Source organism: Rhizopus delemar, genomic scaffold, assembly GCF_000149305.1.
Source record: "Rhizopus delemar RA 99-880 supercont3.18 genomic scaffold, whole genome shotgun sequence".
Classification (NCBI taxonomy): domain Eukaryota; kingdom Fungi; phylum Mucoromycota; class Mucoromycetes; order Mucorales; family Rhizopodaceae; genus Rhizopus; species Rhizopus delemar.
In genome coordinates this window covers 228,279-250,251 of record NW_027137844.1, presented here as the reverse complement: position 1 = coordinate 250,251, position 21,973 = coordinate 228,279, and the positions used below count along the sequence as shown (strand labels likewise).

The 21,973-nt window shown below is 33.9% G+C and overlaps 11 protein-coding genes across 11 annotated transcripts in view; 9 read left to right on the top strand and 2 right to left on the bottom strand.

Annotated features, from left to right (window-relative positions):
* Positions 1–4,097: 4,097 nt before the first annotated feature.
* Positions 4,098–4,749, top strand: RO3G_15967 (uncharacterized protein; the record flags this gene model as incomplete). The annotated part of the gene is made up of 3 exons (XM_067670551.1): positions 4,098–4,463; positions 4,512–4,620; positions 4,667–4,749. The coding sequence occupies 3 exons, from the start codon at positions 4,098–4,100 to the stop codon at positions 4,747–4,749; spliced, it is 558 nt and encodes a 185-aa protein (XP_067526652.1).
* A 1,066-nt stretch (positions 4,750–5,815) lies between these two features.
* On the top strand, positions 5,816–6,828 carry RO3G_15966 (uncharacterized protein; the record flags this gene model as incomplete). Its single annotated transcript, XM_067670550.1, has 4 exons — positions 5,816–6,009; positions 6,059–6,245; positions 6,296–6,500; positions 6,554–6,828. The coding sequence occupies 4 exons, from the start codon at positions 5,816–5,818 to the stop codon at positions 6,826–6,828; spliced, it is 861 nt and encodes a 286-aa protein (XP_067526651.1).
* A 172-nt stretch (positions 6,829–7,000) lies between these two features.
* RO3G_15965 (uncharacterized protein) lies at positions 7,001–7,487 on the bottom strand (the record flags this gene model as incomplete). The annotated part of the gene is made up of 4 exons (XM_067670549.1): positions 7,001–7,143; positions 7,193–7,234; positions 7,282–7,326; positions 7,382–7,487. 4 exons carry the CDS (start codon positions 7,485–7,487, stop codon positions 7,001–7,003), a joined length of 336 nt encoding a protein of 111 aa, XP_067526650.1.
* Positions 7,488–7,716: 229 nt separating this feature from the next.
* On the top strand, positions 7,717–8,121 carry RO3G_15964 (uncharacterized protein; the record flags this gene model as incomplete). Its single annotated transcript, XM_067670548.1, has 2 exons — positions 7,717–7,891; positions 7,955–8,121. 2 exons carry the CDS (start codon positions 7,717–7,719, stop codon positions 8,119–8,121), a joined length of 342 nt encoding a protein of 113 aa, XP_067526649.1.
* A 164-nt stretch (positions 8,122–8,285) lies between these two features.
* On the top strand, positions 8,286–8,551 carry RO3G_15963 (uncharacterized protein; the record flags this gene model as incomplete). The annotated part of the gene is made up of 2 exons (XM_067670547.1): positions 8,286–8,486; positions 8,522–8,551. 2 exons carry the CDS (start codon positions 8,286–8,288, stop codon positions 8,549–8,551), a joined length of 231 nt encoding a protein of 76 aa, XP_067526648.1.
* A 634-nt stretch (positions 8,552–9,185) lies between these two features.
* Positions 9,186–11,120, top strand: RO3G_15962 (uncharacterized protein; the record flags this gene model as incomplete). Its single annotated transcript, XM_067670546.1, has 3 exons — positions 9,186–9,252; positions 9,357–10,144; positions 10,200–11,120. 3 exons carry the CDS (start codon positions 9,186–9,188, stop codon positions 11,118–11,120), a joined length of 1,776 nt encoding a protein of 591 aa, XP_067526647.1.
* A 243-nt stretch (positions 11,121–11,363) lies between these two features.
* Positions 11,364–12,117, bottom strand: RO3G_15961 (uncharacterized protein; the record flags this gene model as incomplete). The annotated part of the gene is made up of 6 exons (XM_067670545.1): positions 11,364–11,625; positions 11,678–11,719; positions 11,775–11,815; positions 11,871–11,928; positions 11,983–11,999; positions 12,049–12,117. 6 exons carry the CDS (start codon positions 12,115–12,117, stop codon positions 11,364–11,366), a joined length of 489 nt encoding a protein of 162 aa, XP_067526646.1.
* A 2,760-nt stretch (positions 12,118–14,877) lies between these two features.
* Positions 14,878–16,849, top strand: RO3G_15960 (uncharacterized protein; the record flags this gene model as incomplete). Its single annotated transcript, XM_067670544.1, has 4 exons — positions 14,878–15,127; positions 15,185–15,217; positions 15,279–16,213; positions 16,265–16,849. The coding sequence occupies 4 exons, from the start codon at positions 14,878–14,880 to the stop codon at positions 16,847–16,849; spliced, it is 1,803 nt and encodes a 600-aa protein (XP_067526645.1).
* Positions 16,850–17,110: 261 nt separating this feature from the next.
* Positions 17,111–17,353, top strand: RO3G_15959 (uncharacterized protein; the record flags this gene model as incomplete). Its single annotated transcript, XM_067670543.1, has 2 exons — positions 17,111–17,153; positions 17,202–17,353. The coding sequence occupies 2 exons, from the start codon at positions 17,111–17,113 to the stop codon at positions 17,351–17,353; spliced, it is 195 nt and encodes a 64-aa protein (XP_067526644.1).
* A 1,838-nt stretch (positions 17,354–19,191) lies between these two features.
* RO3G_15958 (uncharacterized protein) lies at positions 19,192–20,691 on the top strand (the record flags this gene model as incomplete). Its single annotated transcript, XM_067670542.1, has 6 exons — positions 19,192–19,282; positions 19,329–19,978; positions 20,021–20,221; positions 20,270–20,377; positions 20,429–20,584; positions 20,668–20,691. 6 exons carry the CDS (start codon positions 19,192–19,194, stop codon positions 20,689–20,691), a joined length of 1,230 nt encoding a protein of 409 aa, XP_067526643.1.
* A 331-nt stretch (positions 20,692–21,022) lies between these two features.
* Positions 21,023–21,973, top strand: part of RO3G_15957 (uncharacterized protein) — a gene marked incomplete at both ends in the record, with an annotated part of 1,335 nt that continues 384 nt past the window's right edge. The window contains 2 exons of the mRNA XM_067670541.1: positions 21,023–21,859; positions 21,911–21,929. Of these exons, the coding sequence (XP_067526642.1) occupies positions 21,023–21,859; positions 21,911–21,929 (856 nt within the window). The remainder of the gene's footprint in view (positions 21,860–21,910; positions 21,930–21,973) is intronic.

Here is a 21,973-nt window from a genome sequence, read left to right as displayed (position 1 = left end):
TTGTGCAAAATTTGCTGTTTGACAGATAAGAAAAAGAAAAAGTGGAATCTAAAGTTTTTGATTTAAAAAAAAGTCAAAATGAAAAAAGAAAAACCAAAGAAACAACCTTCTATTTATAAGGAACAAGCTCTTGGAGATAAGTTAGATAGTAAGCCGGAATTTCTCCGTTACGGTATAAATCATCGTTACGGCAAGCAACCCCCGATTCGACTACATTGAATCAATTATCTATGGCCCAATTGCTTTATAAAATACTAAGGAAAAAAAAGAGAAAAGAGCCTCAGGGTTAGAATAGATCTTTCCTCTTGTATATTATAACTTATATCCTACCTTTCTGTTTTGTCTACTTTATGTTTAGTCCATGAGGAGAAACTTGTAGAGTAGGATGAATTTAGCCTTTGATTTTCGGTTGGACCTTTCCGCTACATATGATTGGATAACTGAGTTATAAATTAGCTTCAATTTGGCACACTTTTTGATTGGCAAGATTGCATATTTAAAAAAAAAGTAAAGATCGTGCAATGTAATTCATATTCATTAGATTTTACTTGAATCTCATAAAAAATTTAAATAAATTTATTTTCTGCAATGCTTCCGTTTTATGGTATGTGCGCTTAATATGTTTTTGTACAACTTGTAATTATTGTTTTCATAAAATGAACTCAGATTAAAGTTTTCTTCCAACCATTCAATTCCATCGGGATTAATAAATCGACAATGTTTTTTTTTTTTTTTTTTTTTTTTTTTTTTTTTTTTTTAAAAAAAATATTTAAAAAGAACATGCGGCTTAAAATATTGAAACAGATCATTCATCTTTAATATTACATTTCTTCTAATTGGAAAATACCAAGGTCTTTGGCTGATTAAATTTTACTTGCGATGAGCTTATCATTTCATTTATTATGATTACTCCCCGATCTTTATATTTTTTTAAAAAAAATGAATTTTCAACCACTCATAATCTAGAACAGAACAAATAACCGAAAAAGAGAAAGAAAAACGGGGATAAGACTTCTCCGGACAAACCACAGCTCGACTATCCTTTACTGCGGATAAAATTTACCATATGCTATTATGCACTTTATTTTGCGTCGATTGAACAAAATTTCACATTGACCAATAGAACAAGTTTATGTTGGCTGGAAATCAAATTTGCACTGCCAAGGTGCCATTTTTTTTGCATCATAGAAAATCCACTATGTGCCAAGAAAATATAAACCTCGACAGCTGTTATCATATAAAAAGATGGCACGATGAGTTTAAAGGAAGCCATCTTTTGAGAAATAACGAATGAATTCTGTGAATACATGGAGGCCGAAGATGCTTCGTTAAATGTAAATGATAACGCCTCATTTGGGGTTGACATGTCTGAGGTTGATGAGCCAAAGGAGTGGGCAGAAGTGCGACGTTCAGATGCAGTTATCTTGAGTGAAGGATGACGGGAAAGTATTGACCATTCAAATGATGCATTTGTCCGTATGTGTACATTGAAAGACGCAGGACTATCCATTGTGACGACACTAAAGGGGAAGGTTTAGCGGACCTTGTTCACTTTTCAAATGGACCGTGCATACGAGGAGAGTGTAAACAGGTGGCTAAAGTTAGAATGGGAGGATCGTACAGACGATATACTCTGCAGCAAACAGAAAAGCTGTTTGATTTAATGATTAAAGAAGGAAGCGTAGCAAAGGAGGCAGCGCTGATCGCGGATATAACTATCCAAATTGCTCAACATTATATCAAAACGTACAATCGGGATGAAGAAAAATGTTTATCTGGAGCTCAAAGGAAGCCTCATATTAAGCTGACTGAAACCCATATCTAGCTTTTTGTAGATTACGCTGTCAGGAATTCGAATACTATCCTTATGTGAAACGTTTGAAGGATTAACTATTTCAAAATTGGCATTGCATAGACATTTAGTCAATAAATGCTGTATAACTTTGAACAGGTTAGAAAAACTTCCTGATGCAAGGAATTCTGACCGAGTTGTCGTATTTACCCCATTAAATACTTATTATTCGTATGTGATTACTCAAATCTTATATAAGAAATAACAAGTACCGAATACATAATACCACTTATTACGTATTCTCAAGACTCACTTTACAATATTAACCACATACAATATTTCTATTGTTCAAGCTCAATATTAAAATTGATCTTGAACTCATTTCGGTCCCGGAATAATTCCTTTTCCTATATAAAGGCGTAGCTTGATTAACTGGGTTTTTTCTCTCGTCTTGAAATCTAGTAAAGAGACTCATTCACTAGGTTTCAAATACTATTTCTTTTTTATTTCCCAATTTTTATCTGCAAATATCTCACGAGTGATAACTTTGAGAAAATGTAAAGATGAAGACAGGCAATCCACAGGTGATGACACAAAGATTCAAGTAACGCTGTAACATCCAGAAATTTAGTTAAACTGATCGTTTTATGCATATACTTCTTTATTTGAACATTAATTTATTCTCATATCTATGAAGTATGTGAGGCCTTTGTATTACCTCAATCCTTTCGCTGTGGTCAAGTAAACAAGCATATTCTGAGTATTGCCGTTACATCCACTACATCATGGACATCAAGAGCAATCTAATTACGCGTGGCCAGGTAGCATGTTTGATTCTAGGTCTTGTACCAAATAAGGAAAACAGAAAAAAAAGCTAAATCAATTCTTGACAATACTCCATTTTATGCAATTTATTGTCATGACACTGGCCCATTGAAACCTTTCGCGTATGATAGAAAGCTTATTTTACTAAACCCGTTTTTATATAAGCAATATCCGGATACACCACCAAGTAGCCCACAAATGGGAGCAGATAGAAGTGTTAACTTGAATGATCGAGAAGGCAAGCCCAAAGAAAGTACCGATAGGAGCAGTAATAATAGTGACAACATAGTCACATACGAAGACGATGGAAACAATAGTTAATCGAGTGTAGATACTTCAGACAATTACTCCAAGTCAAACGTTATCGTATTACCAAACCAATATTTTTCAATTCACTTGAAAACGAGGAATTGCGCGAAGAAGGATTCTCCACAAGCAGCACTATGAATAATGAAGCTGAAAAGCACCTGCCAAAGTTAAAGCAATTCATGTATTCACAGAATTCATTCGTTATTTCTCAAAAGATGGCTTCCTTTAAACTCATCGTGCCATCTTTTTATATGATAACAGCTGTCGAGGTTTATATTTTCTTGGCACATAGTGGATTTTCTATGATGCAAAAAAAATGGCACCTTGGCAGTGCAAATTTGATTTCCAGCCAACATAAACTTGTTCTATTGGTCAATGTGAAATTTTGTTCAATTGATACAAAGTTACGCGCAAAAATAAGTATTGATATGCTTTTTTTAGTAAACTGGAGTTAAAAGTACAAGTTGACTAAAATGAGCTTTGTTATATTTTGAATGTGTAACCTTTGTACTGACTAGAGAAAAACTTTCTCTTTTAATTAGTATTCATTTTCATGTTTTTCTCCTTTTGTAATTTCCAGAGTGTAGTTTAGAACACTCTGATGAATGTGAGCTAAATAGATACAATCTCAGAGCGAGACACATCTTTTTTTTTTTTCCAAAATTGTAATGATGCAGAGTGCCTCATTTAAAAAAAAGTGCTACAATAAGATTTTTTTTTGTATTCATGTCATTCATAAATAAACTTCATTCTCTCCCTCTCTCTCTCTCTTTTTAATTGTCTAATTTTATTATGAATAGGAATATTTTCAACAAATATCTTACTTTCTCTTCTATAATCAAATCCCGCCAAAGAGAAATATCAAATAAAGGGTGCATGAATTTATGTTTCAGGGACAGTGAATGTTTAAGTAGAGCATGGGAAAAAAAAAGAGAGAGTGAGAGTGAAGTAGATTGAAATGATAACAAAAAGGTAGATTGACTGTTTGTCATCATTTATAGCGAATCAAATCTGACATCTTATCAAACCATCTGTTTTCCCCACACAAAAATCTCACTGGCTTTATTTATCTTCACGTGATACAATCATTATCAACAGATAAGTTGTATACCACTTTTTATTCTTTTTTCTCTCTCTCTCTTCTTTTAAATTATATTAGAGAAAACATAAAATGAATGATGAATTCAAGTTACCACCTATTTCAACTATGGATCGATCTCCTTTTATTTCAACATCTTTACCAACACCAAGATTGGAATATTGGAATTCATTTATGATGGATGAAAGTGATAATAAATTAGATCAAGATATACAGCAAGTAATTCATCAATGTAATATGATTTCTAATAACATGTTACAAGCCAAAGATCAATTACAACAACAAAGTATGATATCTAGTCGAATTTGGTTAGATGATATGGTGAATAGAGCGAATGAAATATTAAATGCATTATTAAGACTAAGAAAACATCAAATGGCTATTGAACAAACAGAAGAATGCTTAATAGAAAATAGTACAAGACAACGTAAAAGGACTGTGAGTAGATTTCGCTCTCTATTCATCTTATTCATCCCCTTATTTTAGAAACGACCTCCATTTCAAGGTAGATGTCATTCATGTAATATATCAGAGACACCAGAGTGGAGAAGAGGTCCAGATGGTGCACGTACATTATGTAATGCTTGTGGATTACGTAAGTCATCCTTCAATTCCTCACTCTCTTCTCACTTTTCATTCAGATTATGCAAAATTAACAAGAAAACAACAACAAGAACAATTATATAAAAAGGATGATAACATATCAGATAATTCCCAGACATAGAAGAAAGATCCCCCAAAGTTGTATAGAATAAAAGAGATAAAAATTACCTTTTGGAGACTTTTTGGACTTTTATGTTGATCATCCTATCTCCGCTAATGACATTATTCTCTCAAAAAATCTTATGCTGTGTCATACTGCAGTCAAAAATAACTGATTTTTATTTTGCTGAGTGTGTATTATCATTATACACTCTACAATTCTTCCCCTTTTCGTTGCCTGTTCCTGTTGGTCCACTGAGTTTCAATCGATTGCTATAACAACAGTAACCAAAGCAACTGAGATGAATGGATCTATGCATTATCACATTATTGTTTCACAAATCAATTTAAACTTTTTTAGCTCAAATGCAAGAGAATATAAAAATGATACATTTTTTAATTAAACTAGACCAATGATTGCCACTGCATACACCTTTTTCGAATAATAAAAAAGAAAGTTCGCCTCCTATTTTAATGACACATAAAATACTATGTTTGCTCCTGTTTTGGGAGAGAAGGGACACTGATTTCCTTTTGAGGTAAAATCACGAACCATATTCTATATTTTGCCTCCTCTTCCTTTTTTTTTTTTTCTTCTTGAAAATTTGTACACGTTCTTTTTCTTTTTTTTTTTTATATATTTTCTTTTCAACCTTTTTGCTTGTAAATATTATTTTTCCTTCGTTTTATTCATCATGTATTCAACTGTAATGGATCGTTTAAGCCGTGATTTTTCTTCAACTTCAACACAAGATCGTTTAGATTCATTAATACAACAAGTCAATGATGAGTCACTGCAGACAATGATGTATCAAGCCTACCAACGTATTTTAATCAGCCATCAACGACTAGTTGCTATGTTTGAACAAAGACATGAAGCTATTTGTCAAGAAAATGAAGAACTAAAGAAAATTATTGATGAAAGTCAAAAGCGATATGAAAAAGCAGTACGAGAGATGCAGTTTTTTAAAAAGAAATACGATCAATTAACAGATTGTCAAGGAAGTGTTTATAGTGGATACTCAAATCAAACAGAGGCCACGAGTATTTATTCACATCGTTCTTCTAAAGTGTCCAGGAATCCTTCTATGGCTAGTTCTTATTCTTCACCACCACCCAGTTCAAACTCCTCCGTACTTTTTTCTCCGACAACAATGCGATTTTCAAACAACATGATTCAGCAACGAAAGACGGATCCCCTTTGCTTTGGTGGGTCAGATGCTCTTTGGGATACAATCGCTAAAAGTCAGGGAAGTGATGTGACAGTGGAAAAGATTATTAGGTATAAAATGATGGTTGTCATCACAAAATAAACTGAGATGTATCCATAGCAATTTTTTACGTCGAGGTGGATCACCTAATACAGCTAAACAATCACCTTCTTTTCATCATGTGAAATACGGTTACGGTATGATTCATGCTCTTATTGTTACCAAGGCTCCTGTTTCACTCGACTTACTCCTGCAACAAGGAGCCAATCCAAATGTGACGACATTGAGTCAAGTAAACGAAGATCGAGTAAGTGATAATAAGGGAAATTGAATTGTATCCAACTAAACCTGTATTAGGTATCTCCTTGTTATTTAGCAGCCAAGATCGGTTGGTTACCTGGTCTTCAAAAGTTGGTTGAAGCCGGTGGTGATCTGATGTCTGCTCGAGGTGAAGGTAAAAAGACAGCATTACATGTAGCTGCAGAAAATGGCCACATTTCGGTAGTCGAATACATCATTCACATCACTCAAGGTGTATTGAACCTTGAAACGGATCATCGAGGTAAGAAAAACTGATTGTAAATAAGGAGTAGCAAATAACTAAACAGGTATTAGGAGCCAATACGTTACATTATGCCTCTGCTTCTGGCCATACTGAACTAGTTGCTTTTATTATTTGTGTTTGTGGTATATCAGCAAATACAGTGGATGATCGAGGTGAGACACCGATACACTGGGCCATTCGTTATGGTCATGTTAATGTGGTTTCATTGTTGATGGAAAGATACGGAGGGGATCCTAATTTGTACATCACCAAAAAGTCAACAACGCCTTACGACCTTGCTAAATCCAATGGGACAAAAGAAATTGGCAGAATACATCAAGAGTAAAGGTGGTTTGGCTACTAAAAAAATGGATAAAAAGAAAGAAGAGGAGCTATCAAAGGAAGTGCCCAAGCATTTAGAGAATGTGTTGGCTCGAAATGGATTCTTTATGGAATAAAAAAAAAAAAGCTTGTAATATATATGAAAAGGGACATGCCTTGTATAATAAAAAACAATTTTAATTATTATTTTTCTTTAATTCATCAAGCTCATGAATAATAGATAATATTTTTGAATCTTCAGGCAATCCTTCTCTCAATTTATTCATTCCTCTATTCGTTCCAAGTAACCCACCAAATAAAATACCTATATTGACTCCCACTAATTGAAATTAGTATATTTTTTCGTGTTTTTTTCTTTTTCTTTTTACAAAATGTAGTCAAATAAGTTCTTTTCCACTGCCTTGATTTGCCTATAAATAGAAGTTTATTATTATTATTTGTTTATTGTTATCATTACCAATTAAAGAAGCAGATAAACCCAAAGAAACTGCACCCAGTGCCACTAGTCATAATAGCATATAAGAATAATAAATAACGTATCATATTGCTAAATTTACTTGGCGTAATAACTCTGAATAAAGCAGATCTCAACACTTGTCTTTCCTCTTCTGTTGGTTTATGTGTTGCTAATTCAATTTGTATAGATTCCTTTGTTGTTGGCATTATAATAGTAATAATAAAAAAAGTAAAAAAAAAGTAAAAAAAAAAAAATACAGTCTTGCTATCGGTTATTGAAATCAAACAATGAATTCTCTTGTATTATTATATAAAGACATAAAAAAGAATGCAAGACAATCTTTCTTTTATGTCTTCTTTATTTATTACGCTTATACTGCTTACATATCCATTTGTATCTGCATATAAACCATGTTATCAGCATCACTTTGGTAAAATGTTGTGGGATAAAGGTCACAAAGAAGTGTTACACTGTACGGACCCTCCTCTTCGATACCCAATACAGGTCATTATCGCAGCCTGCCTGCTGATCTTGATTGGTGCTTATTTCATGAGCGTTGGATTTCCTTTATTTATTGTTACTATGGCAATGGTTGGCTTGCTCTTGGGCTGTAAAGTGTCATTGAAAAACAAAGTATACACACGCGTTTATTTACTCCTTTTTTTTGTCATAGCGGGTATCACCTGGGTTTGTTTAAAAACAGTAGAACCCCCAAAGGGCTATCCGCTGTCATCCACAGTTTATCTTTGCTCCTGTGTTGGAGCAGGATTAGTGTTTGCTATTGTTACTTTATATTTTTGGAGAGTGGCTCTTTATTTACTCTGCGGTAATACTGAATAAGCAATCACAGCAATGTAGACATAGCTCATCATTTTAGAGTAGGAGTAGCAGGATATCTGTTTTCTTTGTATATCTGGAGTTGGAAAGAAGACTTTGTGATTCAGCATGCATTGATAAGACAATTGACTAGTTTATCAATCGCCCTTGTATTTACTGTGACAGCCATGGTGATTGAATTTGCTGCGGTAATTATTTGTATGTCATTTTTGGGCTCTTATTTATTTATCTTGGGTCTGGATCTCTTTATTGAAACTGGGTTTTCTAATTCAATTATCAAGTTATTGCAAATGAGATCACCCGAAAAGATAAAATATATAATTGATTACAAAGTTTATGGTATGTTGGGTGGTATCTTTGGTCTTTGGGTAATAGCTTGTGTTTGGCAACGTTATTTTAATAGAGGGAAAAGATTTGGCTTACGTGTGATTAAGAACTCAAATAATACTTTGAAGGTAGTTTGATAGTAATAAAAATCCCTGTTGTGTGACACAGTTATGATACAACATCGGTTCGGAGAGCAAGAAATTGGGAACAAGTGAGTGAAAGTGATGGAGAAAATTGTTTTCTTCTTTCTTTTATTTAATAATAGCGATGGTAACAGCAATTGTTACTTTATTATTGACTTTCTATAAAAATAAAATAAAATAAAGAATGGTGTTTCAAATATGTAGTTTTGCAATAAATCTTTTTTTTTCCACAAATCAACTTGTCATACACAAAAAAGACATTGTTTCCGAAAGAGCCGAAAGTGAGAAAAACACATATTTTATAAAGAAAGAAGAGAGGGTCAAAGCGTATTTTATTTAAATTAACTCAACTGTAACATAAAAATAATGTGAGAAAGAACATGAAAGAAAAAAAAAAGTGTGATGATCTTAGAGAGAAGGAAAAGAAATAACTTTTTTGTACAATAAACAAAAAGAAAAAAAGAAAAAACTACTTTTTCTTTCTCTTTTTTTTGTTTGTTTCTCTTTCTCTCTCTTTTCTTTTACTTTTCTTTTTCTGTTACGTGTGTTTGTGTGTGCTCCCCCTTTTTTTTAACATTTTTTTTTATTTTATAAATCATGACAAGCACATTCAGATGGCATTCGTGTTCAACCAAGGACTTTCCACTTAAACGCCATAAAGTGAGTAAAGCATGTGAGCCCTGTAGAGCTAAAAAGATGCGTTGTGATGGCAGTAAAATAATACAATATTAAACAAATCCTTTCTTGTTGATATTTGATTTTATATAGAAACTCCGTGTCAAAGATGTGAATCCAACAAGACTTCTTGTATTTATAGCGACAAACCAAGCCGACCACGTTCAAAACCCACTCCTAAAATATATTTTTTACCTGACAAAGCACAATGCTTATTAAATAACAACTACAAGACTCAATATCACAAGACGGCCTGTCCAGTCTTGTTTCTCAACGCATTTCAGCTGCCTATCGACCATGAAGCGATACCTTCCATCGATCGTATCTTGCGCTATGATCCAGCCACCAAGAAACTGATTAATTGGATCATGAGTCAGCATTTACTTTATGCGCCTTGGTTGCAGGATGGTTCAGTCTTGGTCGCGGGTGCCTTTATGGCTATCACCATGTTTCAAACCTCAAGGCAAAAGGAGGCTGAGCTGCTCTATCGGGAAGTTCATTTAAGATTCCTTGAACTTTGTTTTCCTCATCAAGAAGTGGAAGAAGAACAATTCCTGGTGGAGACTGCCCTCTTGCTTGTTCACTATCAGTGTATGGCCAAGAGTGAAACACAGGCTTTTATGACTCTACGTATCGCTCTGGACTTGGTTAGTACTCGTACGATTAGTATGCCTCTCTTGAAGAATTTGGAGGCTTGGTATGTCTGGTTAACAGTCTACTTGAATAAACCCTATTTAGCCGAATTGGATGTTTCATCTTCTTCCAAATTTGCTTTTACCTGTGAAAAACAAAAATGGGCATTTGACGTCACAGAAGCCTATACCAAATTCTTAAAATGTATAGTTTTAGAAAGAAAACCGATAGAAATGAAAATAATTAGGGTAAGTGCATGAAGTGCGTACATTCAAATGATAGGCTTAATCTTTCTGTGTACAGGATTCATTGGATACACTCTCCAAAATAAAACTACCCAAAAAACACGCTCAAGTTCTTGAAACACCACAAAAGATTATTACCTTGTATCACCATATGCTCACGGTTCAAATATACAACTCAGCAGAGGATCTATGTACAGAAAAATGTCTAGAGATCATCACCCTTGCTCATCATATCCTCACAACAACCACCCGACTCATACCTCAATCTGTCATACAGTCGATCCTTTTTGCATCCAACTTTTGTAAATCAACTACGAGTCCACTGTACACGCCTTTGGTTCAACTTTTGACTACATTTGCATGGGATGAGACTTTGAAGGCTATCTTGGATGACATAGTTCGCCAAGACTATACCCTCAAATACCTCTCTGGTATCCCCATGAACAGCAGTGGGCAAAAACGAAATATAAATTATCTCTTTGATTACTGTGAACCTCCTTTTTCTGATCGCTCAAGTTATGTCCCTAAACGTGTAAAACCATTGGAAGACTATCTCGATCGACAGCAGCAAGAAGAAGAAGAAGCTTTGATGTATGGTTATTTATTGATGGATGGCCCGCCTTATTTTGAAGACAAGAGAGAGGATGTGACCAAGCTACCTTTACCTCAACCGTCTAACCCTGTGCCCAAGATGGGTTGGAATCAGACGCAACGGCCTTGGTCCAAATTTTTCATTGAATCTGAGGTTCAGACCCTTCATTATCCTACCACGTCTGGTGAACCCCAAATCTTGCTTCAAGAGGAAGAATATAAAAAGACAGTGACACATCAGAGACAACCAAGCTTTTCGGATAGTAGCAGTACCACAAGTCCAACGAGTACAAGTAGTCACTATCCAAAGAGACAAACCAGCAGACAATCTTCTGTAGATGCTATGGCTGCTGTTGTTTGGGCTACAGGATTTCCAGGTAAAAATTAGTCTGATGAATAATAATAAAAAAGTAGATTAACATTTGATAGGAAACATACAAAAATCATCAACTCAAGCAATAGAAAATAATAACAAATTATTTAATAATCAAGGACAATGGATAAATACAGAAAAAGAAAATCATTGCTGGACAGAATAACCTATTATTTAATATCTTATGTATATCTTTTTTATATAATATCTTGTATATTTATACATCATTCAAATATATTTTTCAACTTTGCATTTTATTTATTCAACATACTTGTTATTCTTTTTATGCCAGTCTTCCAATGAGCAATCAGGATACTCATCAAAAGTTTTGGATTCCAAAGGAGGAGATGGAACCCAGTTGGCCTTTGAGGAAAGCATGATATGATGACGATCGCTTGCTTTTAATTCGGGTAAGTTTGTATCTATAGCACTAGCATAGGGATACACGTAGTCCTTGTATTGCTCATCATAAGCATAAAGATGAGAACCGCATTCATTGCAAAAGTATCGAATGTTTCCTCTAAACCAAAACACTTTAAACATTGTTTTATCAAACATCAACCATAACTTACGCTAATTTCTTTTTTTCCTTATCCATTAAGGCTTGATACCCTCTATGTAATTGATTAGTTGGCATTATTTAAGTCTTTTTTTTTTTCTTAAACATACTTCAAGTGCTCTTTTCCACTTGTAATTTCTAGTGTTTTAGACTAAATAAATATCAAAGGGTTATTAAAGAAAGGTGTTTATAATCATTTTAATTACTAGTCCCATAATGTTAATGGCAGCACCGCTTCCACCTTGACATTTTCGACAGATAGAACTTTATAAGGTTATTGGTTAAACATTATAATAATATAATAAAAATACGCGTTACCAGTAGCAATGCATAAACTACTGAAATGGTAAATGATACACGTAAATAAATAAAAGTTTTACTTACTGGGGCTGGAGTATTTGAAACTACTTTAAAAGTAACTTTCTCACAGTGACAAGATCCCTTTAATTCCATTTTATATTAAAAATTGAATACAAAAAGAAGAAAAAGTAGAATTTGAAGTGTTTGAATATGTAATAGTTTGCATAAAAAAGGTTAAATATTTTTTTTTCGACATCCGGTCTTTCTGTACTCAAAGGTAAACCGCAGTATTTTTTTTGTGCTTTAAAAAATTAACCTTTTTGTACAAAGAAAAGAAAATGACGAAACAATGATTTTCAGAATAAATCAAAGAAGCCCTTTAAATATTATTGATCATAAAAAAACGATTCTTTTTATATGACAATACAAATGATCCACTTGGGATGAAAAATGTACAAAATAATGACCCTTGTGACATTTAAAAGGTTCTTTTTTTTTTCCGCTTTTTTTTTTTTTTTTTTTTTTTTTTTTTTCACCTTTACGCTTTTTGAACCCATGGGATTGAATGGTAAATCACCATACGAGATTTTAGGGGTTGAGAGGTACTCTACACAAAAACAAATTAAAAGAAGATACATTGAGCTGTGTAAAGTGTACCATCCGGATGTATCGAAAATAAAAGATGCAACAAAGCATTTTACAGATATTAAATACGCTTATGAAGTACTCACACATAAAACGATACCAAGACAACCTTTCATTAGACAACAGCCACCCATGACAACAATAGATACCCGATTATGGACAAGGAGAAGCTTGCTGGCAGGATTTGGATTGATGACATATGTGGTTGTTTATTTGTCAATGGATCATTTCAATTGATTTTGAAATATAGGTTTTTTGTGTATGTGTATAAATATATATATTTGCCATTATGTTAAATAAAATTCTTTTATTTTAAGTCTATTGAGAATCTTTTTTTTTCTTCTTTGAATGGATAATAAAAGAAAAATAAGTTACTAAAGAAGTTGTCGAGAGTAAGCAAGGAGGCGATAAACAAAGAAAACCGAAACCTCTCATGAACAAAAAGAGTCAATGAGCCTTGAAAGAATTAGAGACGAATTGCAAGAAAGATTTTGGACAAATGTAACACGGTGAGTTAGTAGATCATATAAAGTCATATGAAACCATTTGAAAACCTCTGGATGATCAATCGTGTTTCCTTCTTTCTTATTCATCATTTTAAAATTCAGTTAACGAACACTTTCCAAAATAAAGATTTTGACAAGAAAAAAGTCTTTTCACAGTGATAATGAGCCTATGTAATATATCACATATCTCAGTGAACAAATGATTCATGAAAGTTTCAAAGAACAGGTAGAGTACTACTATCTTCAATTTAGAGTAACACTATTTTTCATAAAAAGCCCCACAGAGAAGAAAGTATATAAACGTACAAAGATGAGGAAAGCCGCATCATTATAGGTTAAATGGGAAAAAAAAATATCTGAACCTCTCTAACTTTAGTTATATACATCATCAGTAGGTCAAGTTAATGACTCTATTAATTTGAATTGTTAATAATCGTTAGAAGAGATGGAATAAGAAGATCATAAAAACTGATATACGAATACATACCTTTCATAAAATTCGAACATACAATAAGCTTACTAGTTCATTAAAATGGATATTTCAAAAGCTTATATTAATGCCTACAACAAATAAAATACAACCTATTTTCTCTCATTTCTTCAGGACGCATGAAGACAATATTTAAATAGATCATACTTGCCGTACTTCCTTATTAAATAGCTCAACTTCGAATGAGGTTACTAAAAATCCACATGCTATATAACCTATATAATGCAGAGTGTTATACGGTCATTACTGCAGCCATTGTAATAATTTAACCTGCTGAGTTCTAGGTTTTTAGTTGTCAATTGTATAAAAGGATGTAGATAACTTTATTTTCTTACATATCATAGTACTATTTAGCTAGATAGCAGAGATAGAGAATCTGCTATAAACAAGTAAAGGAGCTGTAACTGACCATTAAATTAGACTCGTATCCAATGTATTGGACTATATGGATAAGTCTTGATCATGGATATCACACCTATTCATACTGTTGAGAAAACTCAAGTAATAATTACAAACAGAGGCTATCGGCGCGCCTACCTCCCTCCATACTCACTAAAGCTTATTCCCATCAAACTAGATTTGGATTATTGTCAAGAATAAAGTAAGATGCAGTCAATTTGAGTACAACGATGATTTTCCTACAAGAACAGCAGAAGCTTACAGCAGTATTCCCACTCTTCACTTTGGAAAAATTATCTAGTACTCAATGAACGCTTTTGAAAAGTGCTTGAACAAACAATCAATTTAATGTACTTGTATTATATAAATAAAAAGATTTGATTTTTTTTTGAGAAAAACGTCCATTGATATTGTACATAAACGAATGTCCCCAAAAAAAACCGTCAACAAAATAATATAGGATCGATAATTAAATTTACAAAACTGATAATTAGTAAAGGAGACATTGCAGAAAGTGAGTAAGCCAGTTTTGGTAAACCGAATGAAAATTTATTTTAAATGAGCAAACTATTTCGAAAAAACCAGTTGCAGAACTCGCTAAGAAATCACTGCAAGGCAATAACAAGTAATGTTAGACAAATTGAATCTCCGGTTTTCTTCATTCGCGCTTTTTTTTTTTGGCACAGACGAGTTTTTTTTTTTTTTTTTTTTTTTTTTTAATACAATTCTATAACACATTTAAACATACACAGAATATATATAAAAAAGAGAAAAAACAACTGGTTTCCCTTTTATATATAATATATGTACATTTAGCTATACATATATTCATACACACACATTATATAAAAAAAGAAAGAGAGAGAGAAAACCATGCCATCAAAGCGTAATCAACCCAAAAGTCAAAATGATTTCAAAACCTTAAAGTTACGTTATAAACAATATCTATCTTCACTTGTTGAATTATTTCCAAATTGGAGTCAAGAAGATTTACTTTTTGTGATGGATGAGTGTCAAGGTGATTTTGATCTAGCCATTAACCGCATTTCGGAAGGCCATGCTAGTCAATGGGGTCAAGTAAAGACGAAAAAGACAAAGCCTGTACAAAAGAAACCAAACAAAGGTGAAAAGAAAAAAAGTACCAAACTAGGAATAAACATTCATGTTTTTTTTATGATAGATGTACGCAGCCAAAAACTCAAAGGAAAATCATGTAAGTTTTTTGTGTGTATTGTATACTGTGGTGCTTATTTTTTTTTTCTTTTTGCTGTTAGTCAAACAAAATAAGCAACAACAAGAAAAGAAAAAATCGGTAAAAGTAGAAGAAAAGCAAGAGCCAGAAAAACCATCTTGGGCAAGCATTCTTAAAGGACCTACTTCTCCTGCAATTGAAGAAGTAAAAAAGGTTGAAGTAGAAAAAGAAGCTAAAGAAGTAAAGGAAGAAGAAGTAAAGGAAGAAGAGACAAAACTTGAAGAAGAACCAGTGAAGAAGATAGAATCAAAGACAGAGGAAGAGACAAATAAAGAAGAAGTAAAGGAGGAATCAAAGGAGAAGATAAAGGAAGAACCAAAGGAAGAAATTAAAGAAGATAAAAAGGAAGAACTAAATAAAGATCAGGAAAAAAACATGGATAAAGAATTAAAGCAAGAGGAACCAAAAGAAGAAGTAGTAGAAGAAAAGAGAAAGGAAGAAATAAAAGAAGAGATGACAGTTGTTAAGGATGAGAAAGTGATGCAAGTACATCGAACAGTTCGAAGATTAAATCAAACAGAAGCTGTTGTTTTACCAACCAACCAGTCTGCACCCACAACATCTGTCCATGTTCGATTTGGAAGTTTGACTATTTCAAATGGTGAAGAAGCAAGTGAAGTAAAGGAAGAGGTGAAGGAAGAGATGAAAGAAGAGGAAAAGAAGGCTGATGAGGTGACACAAGTTGTAAAAGAACCCGAAGTTTCGTCTCAGCCTATCGTTCAGCAAGAAGTTCGAACAATGAATGGCACACAACCTACTATAATTCAACCTCATCCAATACAGCAAACGCAGTTACCCGTTGGTGGTCTTGTTGGTCTCAATCATCCAATGCAGCAAACACAGCAGCAACCTGTGCCTGATTCATATATAAACCCGTATTATGTACCACATACAGCAGCTGGATATACAGGAGGAGAATATAATACAATTTATTCTAATAATGATACACAAAGAATGGTAAACAATGATTGATGCTTATATAAACAGCTCTTTACTAACATCATTTAGGGATATTATGACCCATACACACAATCACCTTCTGTTGGATCTACTCACTTGTATAGAGAAAAGTATAGTACAATGCCACCTCATCACCCTCACCACCCTCCTCCCCTTCCTTTACCTCAGCAACAACAACAAGTGATAATAGATAACAACACACCTCCACCTCCACCACAACAACAGTACGGAAGTAGTGGACAACCTTATTATTATCCTTACTATTATCCTCATCATCCCAGTTATCAGAATAATAACTACTACAAGTATCCAATGTACGGAGGGAAAGGATATGAATATCCACCTTATGAAGAATATCAAGGGATGATTCATTATGATCAAAAGTATAACAATCCTCCTCCTCCACAACAACAGCAGCAACAACAACAGCAACAACAGCAACATCATCATCATCACCATCAACATCATTCTGTGCCAACCACAATTCACAGTGAGATGATGTACAATAAAGATCAAGTCAATACAAATAATAGCAATCCTAATAATGTACAACAACAGCCCATCACAAATGGTACTTATTATCCATACAGTCATCAGAATTATCCTCCGTACATAAGACAACAACCTTATTGAAAATAAAATAAATAAATAGTTTTGGGCTTCTTTACATAAGATAATGAAACAGTGTTTATAAAACAATAAAACCTAAAACAAATTCATATAAAAAGTGAGTTTTAAAAATTAGTTTTATTTTTTTTTCTTGTTTTCATCATAAAACAATGATAATGTCTGCAAAATTAAATACAGTTGGATTATGTGTAGGCGCAGTGTTTGGTACGGCAGCATTTACTTTTATCAGGTACTTTCTTTCTTATTGTTATCATTATAATTAACATGTTGAAAAATAGTGTTGCTTTTCCCCTTGTTACGTATGAAGGTAATGTTTGTAAAAATAATATAAAACTTATCACTCATACTGTTGAAGGTATTCGAGCAATGATCATGACAAGAGAACAACTAAAGAAAAAGCAAAACAATAAACCACTCGAACATTTAAGATTATTAAATAATCAACCAAGATCAATATCTTCCATCACTTCAAATTTACCAACCAACGTTCACTGTCGACACTGCTAAATACCATTATTATTATCATCCTTGTTTTGTATATAACTTTTATTTTCTATAGAAAAAAAAAATGCTTGTTTCATAAAATACATATTAAATAAGCACATGAAACTTTTCTTTTTTTTTTTTGCTGTGAATTCTTTGTATTCAACTCTAAGCCTTATTTGGGTTAATAATGAATAAAGAGAGATAATAAAGCATTATTGATTGATTTCAAGAGGGCGAGATTACGAAAAGAACTTTGCAGACCAATAATGTTCTGAAACTCATGTTCCTTGTACAACGGCAGCCATCAGTAAAGACTAATCAGAATGACAATTCTCGTTACACTCTTTTGAAGTTTGTTCACTTTATGACTGGATTCTTTTCCTTGATGAAGGATCTTTTGGGAATTGGATCGGGATCCTTTTTTTTTTTTTTTTTTTTTTGTTCCTTGCTTTAATGTTATCAACCAGCATACGCATTAACTACTCTATTCCTATCAGGGAGCATAACAGAAATAGTGAACAAACGACTTGACATTCATCCTCACGGACTGTTTTACATCATCTTCTCATCGCACCCCACTTTTCAGTGATTGTACGAACAGGTAGTTGAAATCTACGTCATATCACACTGCAGAAATAACTTTGCTATTTAAAGCTTTTGATTCAATGTTTAAGGAATGATACAAAGTATACAGTCATTTTGTAACCTTTTGAAGCATGCCCGGTCTTTTGTCTTTTTGATAGAATGTAGCCATCATGTAAAATTCAAGTTGTTTGTGACAATAGAGCAGTAATATTGCTCCTCAGCTTACAGTCATTTGATGTTTTCCCTTTTGTCTATTTCTTTTTTTAGTCACTGTTTGCTTTGACCACATCATCATTAGGTTATAAAATTTGAGCTTGTTTACTTGTCAAACAATCGAGACTTTGCTTTAAATGTTGAACTCATTTACTTTATACGCTTATGATAAGAAAGAGAGTTTACTGTTCTTTTGTATTCTTCATCTTTGACAAGGGCTGATTGATTGTATATTTATAGTTTATAAGTTAATTCAACTGCATTTATAGGTTTTATTTACAACAAGTTTTATTTATCGTATAATGATTGAAACCAGCACATCATTTAAAATGAGAGAGAGAGAGCATGGAGAAAAGTATAGAACAGTCTAATGTGTTTTCTGATGTTGAATACTTTCAACTCTTTCAAATTAGGTTGTTTGTGATTGATATTTGCTTAAAAAAGAAATATCCCGAATGTATCCTACTGTATCTATCATCCTTACTCGGTAAATAAAATTAGTTGTGTGATAATGTAGCCTATGGTAATGATCATAAGTAAGCCTTTTATCATCCAGCAGATCTTTCATGACGTTTGCTACGATTCATTCAGTTCATCCTCTCATTGGCTCCCTTTTATATTTTAAACTCCAGAGTGTCCCCCCTTTTCATCCTGCTTGATTTTCATGCATAGTAAAGTAATGTGATAAGTTTGTATAAAATCAAATTTATTTTAAATCCTTTTATTTACTTCTTTTGATTTCGGAATATTTATTTGATGGAGCATAAAATAGTGGTGGAGAATAGTCAACATGCTGTGATTGATATATTTTCTATAAATGATGGAAAACTCTCTGTGGAGCAACAGATTGAAGTTTATGGTAAATGATGAATGAATAGACAGTAAAGCTCATGTTCTTTATAGTAAATGATTTATTCAACGTAAAAGAAAATAAATCAATTTCATTAGAAGAAGTATTTGAAGGTCTTCGATATGTGATGGATCATAGAATAAAAGGTGGACATCAACCACATCTTGATTTAAACCTAATGAAAAGGTTATCTGAAGGATTATTCTTAATTATGGGTCATACCGAAGGACATCTCTTGAGGAAAAAGACGACACGTTCGGCAGATGTCGCATTCTTTTTATTTGGTGATTTTCTTGAAGAAGGTAAACAAGGCAGAAATGCATGTAAATGTAACTAATGATTTTAAAGTTCAAGAATTCAGAATGATTATCAGTGACATGGATATTTCCGATTTGCGTCGTCAACTAAAGATTCATTATCGTTGTCAACCTAATTCAACTGAAGAGCAAAAAAGAGGGGCGATCGCCATCATCTTCTTACTCACCCGTCATTTTCCTCATCAGTTTGGAGATTGGAAAGAGTTGATCAAAGAAAATGAACAAGGCGATCTGGAAAGGCTACTACAATCATCTTTAGCCACTGAAATTGAAAAGAGTAAAGAAAAGATGCCGAGAGCAGCTCAGGTATCCAACCTGTTACCACCACCACAAGCACTTTATTTTGATCGATCGGTTGATAAACTATTGGCCATGTTTTCTAAAACGGATAAAGAAAAAGGTCTACCGGAATCATTTATTCCTGCCCTAAGGGAGCAATATGGTTCAAACCAACTACCAAAACCATCACGTCCAAATCCATTCAAGATGCTTTGGGATCAACTCACTGACTTCATGGTCCTCATTTTGATTGCTGCTGCTATTGTTGAGGCAGCCGAAAAAGATTTTGATAGTATGATTGTCTTGTTGGTCGTCGTCGTTCTGAATACTATCATCGGTTTCAGTCAAGAATGGAAAGCGAGTCAAACATTGAATGCTCTCATGAACCTATCTGTTCCACAGGTAAGATCACTCTTTCCTTAATTTATATTGATCATTATCTAGGCAAAAGTGATACGTGATGGACAGGAAAAGTATGTGGAATCAGAAGAACTTGTTCCTGGTGATCTGGTCGTACTTGATGAAGGAGATGCTGTTCCTGCTGATATTCGTCTGATCGAAGTATCTCAATTAGGTGTGGTCGAAGGTATCCTGACTGGTGAGAGTGTTCCTGTTCAAAAGAATATAGAGGCTATCAAATCAAAGGTACATCAATCCTCATTCATACTTTATCTAATCCTTCTCCTTTTCTAGACTCGTAAAATTCCTTTGGCTGATTGTAAAGGTAATGCGTTCATGTCTACAACCGTAGCTCGTGGTAGAGCAAAGGGTATCGTAGTTAGAACGGGTGTTAAGACTGAAGTAAGATCTTTCGATCTCATTTAATGCATATACTGATATGATCATCATTAGATTGGTAAAATCAGTACAGCTATTCAAAAAGATGCCAATAAGAAAGTAAAGACTCCCATTCAAAAGAAATTGACAAAGCTTGGTCATTATTTAGTAGCATTGGCTATTTTCCTATGTGCACTTGTGGTTGTTATTGGTATTGCATGGAAAAAGAATGTAAAGGACATGATCAACATTGGCTTAAGGTTTATTTTTCTTATTTTTATCTTTTTTTTTGCTCATATTTCCATATTTTCTAGTCTAGCTGTTTCTGTGATACCTGAAGGTTTAGTGGCTGTAACAACTGTAACCATGGCTTTAGGCGTTCGGCGTATGGCTGCAAAGTGAGTGTTACTAAACTATAAACAAAGAAGTATTAAATAAATCCTTTTCTGTATGCAGTCAATGTGTTGTAAGAACACTTCCAGCCGTGGAATCATTAGGAAGTGTAACCGTCATATGTTCTGATAAGGTATATACTATTTATATTATGCAATTTTGCCTTTTCTTATTGGCCTATCTTCACAGACTGGTACCTTAACGGAGGGTAAGATGGGTACAGCGGAATTATGGACATCAGACCATTCACTCTATAAATTCACTGAATCTACCTCAATGGACCCCAACCAAGGTCAAATCATTCTTGAACCCTATGAACTGCGCCGACGTATGATCCATGTCAAGCATACCGTTTCACCCAGCCCGAACCAACCCGATGTCTCGACGATCATCAAGGACTATGCTGCAATGAAGCCTAAAGCGATCGACACCACGCAACCCGAAGATTACGCTCGTCAAATGTATTATGCTCTGATGGTATCTGCTCTCTGTAATAATTCCTCTATTCGAGATGAAGAGGGTGAGATGAAAGCAGTAGGTGATCCAACAGAGATCGCGCTGACCGTCGCTACCTTAAAGGCCAAATTGGATCGTGCTTACTGGATAGACCAGTTGGGATTCAAAAAGGTTTTTGAACGTGCATTTGATAGTGAACGCAAGTTGATGAGTGCTGTCTATACAAGAGCAAATGATAACCAAGCCATGGTGGTCTGTAAGGGTGCTCCAGAAGAATTGCTCCAGAAATGCAATTATTACATGTCCACAACAGAGCAGGGTCCCAAGGACCTCTTGATGACAGACGAATTTGCTTCTCAGGTTCAAGATGAAAATGTTCGGATGGCATCACAAGGCCTGCGCGTCCTTGGTTTAGCCTATAAGACGATACCTTATGAAAGTTTGAGGGATGAAGAAGATGGAAACCTGACGGAATCCGATCTTGTCTTTATCGGTCTTGTCGGTCTAATCGATCCTCCTAAACAAGGTGTCAAAGAAGCTGTGGATACTTGTCAACAAGCCGGTATTCATGTTGTAATGATCACAGGTGATCATATTGAGACCGCTACTGCTATTGCATCCCAACTTGGCATCATCAAAAACCATATACCTAGAATGGTAATTAAAAAAAAAAAAGCGATGCCATAGTAATGCTTGCTTCCCTTTTAGAACCGTGCTATTCTTGGACGTGAATTGGATAAGCTTTCAGATGATGCTATCATAGCCCTTGCC